The 7,609-nt window shown below is 54.7% G+C and overlaps 1 protein-coding gene across 1 annotated transcript; it reads right to left on the bottom strand.

Annotated features, from left to right (window-relative positions):
* Window positions 1–277: 277 nt before the first annotated feature.
* Window positions 278–7,207, bottom strand: LOC121511741. Its single transcript, XM_041790503.1, is given in 9 exon segments — window positions 278–1,474; window positions 1,559–2,782; window positions 2,834–2,977; window positions 3,059–4,132; window positions 4,184–4,417; window positions 4,499–5,107; window positions 5,159–6,196; window positions 6,298–7,009; window positions 7,131–7,207. Coding segments are annotated over 9 exon segments (6,309 nt in total).
* Between the last annotated feature and the right edge of the window lie 402 nt (window positions 7,208–7,609).

Raw genomic sequence — 7,609 nt, 5'->3', positions numbered from 1 at the left:
TGTGATTGTAGTGAGACACTTTGTGATTTCAGCGTCTTGAACTCCTCGTGGAGTTCCGCCAGGATGGCGTTCATGTCGCCGTCCTCATCGTCTTTCTTCTCTTTTTGTCGGGTAGCGCGGTCTCCTCTATCCGTCATGATGTTACAAAAACGCGTAAAAAACTTTTACACAGAATGAGTCGATAGTTTCTCTGTATTTCAACTTTTAAACCGAGGCTGAGGGCAACGTGGCACTGACACACTGCAACGCCACGCATGCACCGGACTCTCTCCTCTGGTCACAGTGAGATCAGGTCTGATCCACCTACTAAGACCAGACCGTACTGAGCCAGACCGTACTGGACCAGACCATACTGGACCAGACCATACTGGACCAGACCGTACTGAGCCAGACCGTACTGGACCAGACCATACTGGACCAGACCATACTGGACCAGACCGTACTGAGCCAGACCGTACTGGACCAGACCATACTGGACCAGACCGTACTGAGCCAGACCGTACTGGACCAGACCGTACTGGACCAGACCGTACTGAGCCAGACCGTACTGGACCAGACCATACTGGACCAGACCGTACTGAGCCAGACCGTACTGGACCAGACCGTACTGGACCAGACCGTACTGGACCAGACCGTACTGAGCTGGACTGTACTGGACCAGACCGTACTGGACCAGCCCGTACTGGACCAGACCGTACTGAGCTGGACTGTACTGGACCAGACCGTACTGGACCAGCCCGTACTGGACCAGACCGTACTGAGCCAGACCGTACTGGACCAGACCATACTGAACCAGACCATACTGGACCAGACCGTACTGAGCCGGACCGTACTGGACCAGACCGCACTGGACCAGACCATACTGAGCCAGACCGTACTGGACCAGACCATTTTGGACCAGACCGTACTGAGCCGGACCGTACTGAACCAGACCATACTAGACCAGACCGTACTGAGCCGGACAGTACTGGACCAGACCGTACTGGACCAGACCATACTGGACCAGACCGTACTGAGCCGGACTGTACTGGACCAGACCATACTGGACCAGACCGTACTGGACCAGACCGTACTGAGCCAGACCATACTGGACCAGACCGTACTGGACCAGACCGTACTGGACCAGACCGTACTGAGCCGGACTGTACTGGACCAGACCGTACTGAACCAGACCGTACTGAGCCGGACTGTACTGGACCAGACCGTACTGGACCAGACCGGACTGGACCAGACCGTACTGAGCCGGACTGTACTGGACCAGACCGTACTGGACCAGACCGTACTGAGCCGGACTGTACTGGACCAGACCGTACTGAACCAGATTGTACAGGACCAGACCGTACTGAACCAGACCATCCTGCACCAGACCATACAGAACCAGACCGTACTGGACCAGACCGTACTGGACCAGACCAGACTGAACCAGACCGTACTGAACCAGACCGTACTGAACCAGACCATACTGAAACAGACCCTACTGGACCAGACCATACTGGACCAGACCATACCGGGCCGGATGGTACAGGACCAGACCGTACTGGACCAGACCGTACTGTACCAGATTGTACTGGACCAGACCATACTGAACCAGATCGTACTGGACCAGACCGTACTGAACCAGACCATCCTGCACCAGACCATACTGAACCAGACCGTACTGGACCAGACCGTACTGGACCAGACCGTACTGTACCAGATTGTACAGGACCAGACCGTACTGAACCAGATCGTACTGGACCAGACCGTACTGAACCAGACCATCCTGCACCAGACCATACTGAACCAGACCGTACTGGACCAGACCGTACTGGACCAGACCGTACTGTACCAGATTGTACTGGACCAGACCATACTGAACCAGACCATACTGGACCAGACTGTACTGGACCAGACCGTACTGGACCAGACCATACTGAACCAGACCGTACTGGACCAGACCGTACTGGACCAGACCGTACTGAACCAGACCATACTGAACCAGACCATACTGGACCAGACCGTACTGGACCAGACCATACTGAGCCGGATGGTACTGGACCAGACCGTACTGAGCCGGACTGTACTGAGCCGGACTGTACTGGACCAGACCATACTGGACCAGACCGTACTGGACCAGACCGTACTGGACCAGACCATACTGGACCAGACCGTACTGGACCAGACCGTTCTGAACCAGACCATACTGGAACAGACCGTACTGGACCAGACCGTACTGGACCAGACCATACTGAGCCGGATGGTACAGGACCAGACCGTAGTGGACCAGACCATACTGAGCCGGAAGGTACTGGACCAGACTGTAGTGGACAAGACCGTACAGAGCCGGTCCATACTGAACCAGACCATACTGGACCAGACCATACTGAACCAGACAGTACTGGACCAGACCGTGCTGGACCAGACCGTACTGTACCAGATCGTACTGAGCCGGAGGGTACAGGATCAGACCGTACTGGACCAGATGGTACAGGACCAGACCATAGTGGACCAATGAGTACTGAGCCGGAAGGCACTGGACCAGACCGTAGTGGACCAGACCATACTGATTCGGACAGTACTGGACCAGACTGTACTGAACCAGACTGTACTGGACCAGACCGTACTGGACAAGACCGTACTGAACCAGACAGTACTGGACCAGACCGTACTGGACCAGACCGTACTGGACCAGACCGTACTGTACGAGATCGTACTGAGCCAGATGGTACAGGACCAGACCATAGTGGACCAATGCGTACTGAGCCGGAAGGTACTGGACCAGACCGTACAGGACCAGACGGTACTGGAACAGAGTGTACTGAAACAGACCCTACTGGACTAGACCATACTGTACCAGACCGTACCGGGCCGGATGGTACAGGACCAGACTGTGCTGGACCAGACCATACTGAAACGGACCATACTGGACCAGACCGTACTGGACCAGACCGTACTGAGCCAGATCGTACAGGACCAGACCGTACTGGACCAGACCGTACTGAGCCAGATCGTACAGGACCAGACCGTACTGAACCAGACTGTACTGGGCCGAATGGTACAGGACCAGACAGTACAGGACCAGACTGTACTGAACCAGACCATACTGGACCAGACCGTACTGAACCAGACCGTACTGGACCAGACCGTACTGGACCAGACTGTACTGAACCAGACTGTAATGAACCAGACCATACTGGACCAGACCATACTGGACCAGACCATACTGAGTCGGACTGTACTGGACCAGACCGTACTGGACCAGACCATACTGAGCCGGATGGTACTGGACCAGACTGTACTGGACCAGACCGTACTGAACCAGACTGTACTGGACCAGACCATACTGAACCAGACCATACTGGACCAGACTGTACTGGACCAGACCGTACTGGACCAGACCGTACTGAACCAGACCGTACTGGACCAGACCGTACTGGACCAGACCGGACTGAACCAGACCATACTGAACCAGACCGTACTGGACCAATGCGCACTGAACCAGACCATACTGGAACAGACCGTACTGGACAAGACCGTACTGGACCAGACCATACTGAGCCGGATGGTACAGGACCAGACCGTAGTGGACCAGACCGTACTGAACCAGACCATACTGGAACAGACCGTACTGGACCAGACCATAGTGGACCAGACCATACTGAGCCGGAAGGTACTGGACCAGACTGTAGTGGACAAGACCGTACTGAGCCAGTCCATACTGAACCAGCCCATACTGGACCAGACCATACTGAACCAGACAGTACTGGACCAGACCGTGCTGGACCAGACCGTACTGTACCAGATCGTACTGAGCCGGAGGGTACAGGATCAGACCGTACTGGACCAGATGGTACAGGACCAGACCATAGTGGACCAATGAGTACTGAGCCGGAAGGCACTGGACCAGACCGTAGTGGACCAGACCATACTGATTCGGACAGTACTGGACCAGACTGTACTGAACCAGACTGTACTGGACCAGACCGTACTGGACAAGACCGTACTGAACCAGACAGTACTGGACCAGACCGTACTGGACCAGACCGTACTGTACGAGATCGTACTGAGCCAGATGGTACAGGACCAGACCATAGTGGACCAATGCGTACTGAGCCGGAAGGTACTGGACCAGACCGTACAGGACCAGACGGTACTGGAACAGAGTGTACTGAAACAGACCCTACTGGACTAGACCATACTGGACCAGACCGTACCGGGCCGGATGGTACAGGACCAGACTGTGCTGGACCAGACGGTACTGAAACGGACCATACTGGACCAGACCATACCGGGCCGGATGGTACAGGACCAGACCGTACTGGACCAGACCGTACTGAGCCAGATCGTACAGGACCAGACCGTACTGAACCAGACTGTACTGGGCCGAATGGTACAGGACCAGACAGTACAGGACCAGACTGTACTGAACCAGACCATACTGGACCAGACCGTACTGAACCAGACCGTACTGGACCAGACCGTACTGGACCAGACTGTACTGAACCAGACTGTAATGAACCAGACCATACTGGACCAGACCATACTGGACCAGACCATACTGAGTCGGACTGTACTGGACCAGACCGTACTGGACCAGACCATACTGAGCCGGATGGTACTGGACCAGACTGTACTGGACCAGACCGTACTGAACCAGACCGTACTGGACCAGACCATACTGAACCAGACCATACTGGACCAGACTGTACTGGACCAGACCGTACTGGACCAGACCGTACTGAACCAGACCGTACTGGACCAGACCGTACTGGACCAGACCGGACTGAACCAGACCATACTGAACCAGACCGTACTGGACCATTGCGCACTGAACCAGACCATACTGGAACAGACCGTACTGGACCAGACCGTACTGGACCAGACCATACTGAGCCGGATGGTACAGGACCAGACCGTAGTGGACCAGACCGTACTGAACCAGACCATACTGGAACAGACCGTACTGGACCAGACCGTAGTGGACCAGACCATACTGAGCCGGAAGGTACTGGACCAGACTGTAGTGGACAAGACCGTACTGAGCCAGTCCATACTGAACCAGCCCATACTGGACCAGACCATACTGAACCAGACAGTACTGGACCAGACCGTACAGGACCAGACGGTACTGGAACAGAGTGTACTGAAACAGACCCTACTGGACTAGACCATACTGGACCAGACCGTACCGGGCCGGATGGTACAGGACCAGACTGTGCTGGACCAGACGGTACTGAAACGGACCATACTGGACCAGACCGTACTGAGCCAGATCGTACAGGACCAGACCGTACTGAACCAGACTGTACTGGGCCGAATGGTACAGGACCAGACAGTACAGGACCAGACTGTACTGAACCAGACCATACTGGACCAGACCGTACTGAACCAGACCGTACTGGACCAGACCGTACTGGACCAGACTGTACTGAACCAGACTGTAATGAACCAGACCATACTGGACCAGACCATACTGGACCAGACCATACTGAGTCGGACTGTACTGGACCAGACCGTACTGGACCAGACCATACTGAGCCGGATGGTACTGGACCAGACTGTACTGGACCAGACCGTACTGAACCAGACCGTACTGGACCAGACCATACTGAACCAGACCATACTGGACCAGACTGTACTGGACCAGACCGTACTGGACCAGACCGTACTGAACCAGACCGTACTGGACCAGACCGTACTGGACCAGACCGGACTGAACCAGACCATACTGAACCAGACCGTACTGGACCATTGCGCACTGAACCAGACCATACTGGAACAGACCGTACTGGACCAGACCGTACTGGACCAGACCATACTGAGCCGGATGGTACAGGACCAGACCGTAGTGGACCAGACCGTACTGAACCAGACCATACTGGAACAGACCGTACTGGACCAGACCGTAGTGGACCAGACCATACTGAGCCGGAAGGTACTGGACCAGACTGTAGTGGACAAGACCGTACTGAGCCAGTCCATACTGAACCAGCCCATACTGGACCAGACCATACTGAACCAGACAGTACTGGACCAGACCGTGCTGGACCAGACCGTACTGTACCAGATCGTACTGAGCCGGAGGGTACAGGATCAGACCGTACTGGACCAGATGGTACAGGACCAGACCATAGTGGACCAATGCATACTGAGCCGGAAGGTACTGGACCAGACCGTACTGGACCAGACTGTACTGAGCCGGATGATACTGGCCTGACTGTAATGAAACAGACTGTACTGGACCAGACCGTACTGGACAAAGCAGTACTGAACCAGACCGCACTGGACCAGAGAATACTGGACAAGACCCTACTGGACCAGACCGTACTGGACCAGATCGTACTGGACCAGACTGTACTGAGTCGGACAGTACTGGACCAGACTGTACTGAACCAGACCGTACTGGACCAGACCATACTGGACAAGACCGTACTGGACCAGACCGTACTGAACCAGACCGTACAGGACCAGGCCATAGTGGACCAGACCGTACTGAGCCGGACCGTACTGAACCAGACTGTTCTGAACCAGACTGTACTGGACCAGACCGTACTGGACCAGACCGTACTGAACCAGAGAATAATGGACCAGACCGTACAGGACCAGAGAATACTGGACCAGACCCTACTGGACCAGACCATACTGAGCCGGATGGTACAGAACCAGACCGTACTGGACCAGACCGTACCGGGCCGGATGGTACAGGACCAGACCGTACTGGACAAGACCATACGGGACAAGACCGTACTGAACCAGACCGTACAGGACACGACCGTACTAAACCAGACTGTACTGGGCTGAATGGTACAGGACCAGACCGTACAGGACCAGACCGTACTGGACAAGACCGTACTGGACCAGACAGTACTGAGCCCAATGGAACAGGACCAGGCCGTATTGGACCAGACCGTACTGAGCAGGACCGTACTGGACCAGACTTGGTGTGAGTGTGCTCTGTTCCTGTGAGCGCGCTCTGTTCACTTGAGCATGCTCTGTTCTTGTGAGCGTGCTCTGTTCACTTGAGCATGCTCTGTTGGTGTGAGCGTGCTCTGTTCATTTGCTGAAGGTGTGAGCTGCAGACTGAGGTGAATAATTGGCGTGCCAAACGCTGATTTGATGGCATCCCATGCCCTCTCTCTCTCTGATCTCACATGCGGATCAGATTTTCAGGGTCTGATGTGTGAGCTGCTGAGGAATGATAAAAGCATGAACCACTGTGAGGACCCATGTCTTTTGGGGCCGTTTTACTCTGGCAGTCTAGTTCAGTCAAGGAGAGATCAGTGGAGGACTGGAGAAACATGTGACCAGTGTAGTCAGGGTTACATCGCTTACTGGTCATCAGTTAAATAAAACGTTCCATTCCTCAACACTTACCCCCACCTAACATCCCACCATCCCTCAACACTTACCCTTATCCCTACATCCCAACATCCCTCAACCCTCTTTCCCCTCCCTACACCCCACCATTCCTCAACACTTACCCTCATCCCTACATCCCACCATTCCCCAACCATTGCCCCCCAACCTATATCCCATCATCCCTCAACACTCACCCTCATCCCACCATCCCTCAACCGTCTTCCCCCACCCTACATCCCACCTTCTCCCAACACTTACCCTTATCCCTACA

This window comes from Cheilinus undulatus, linkage group 7, assembly GCF_018320785.1.
Source record: "Cheilinus undulatus linkage group 7, ASM1832078v1, whole genome shotgun sequence".
NCBI classification, from domain to species: Eukaryota; Metazoa; Chordata; class Actinopteri; order Labriformes; family Labridae; genus Cheilinus; species Cheilinus undulatus.
This window is presented reverse-complemented; position numbering and strand designations above follow the sequence as displayed.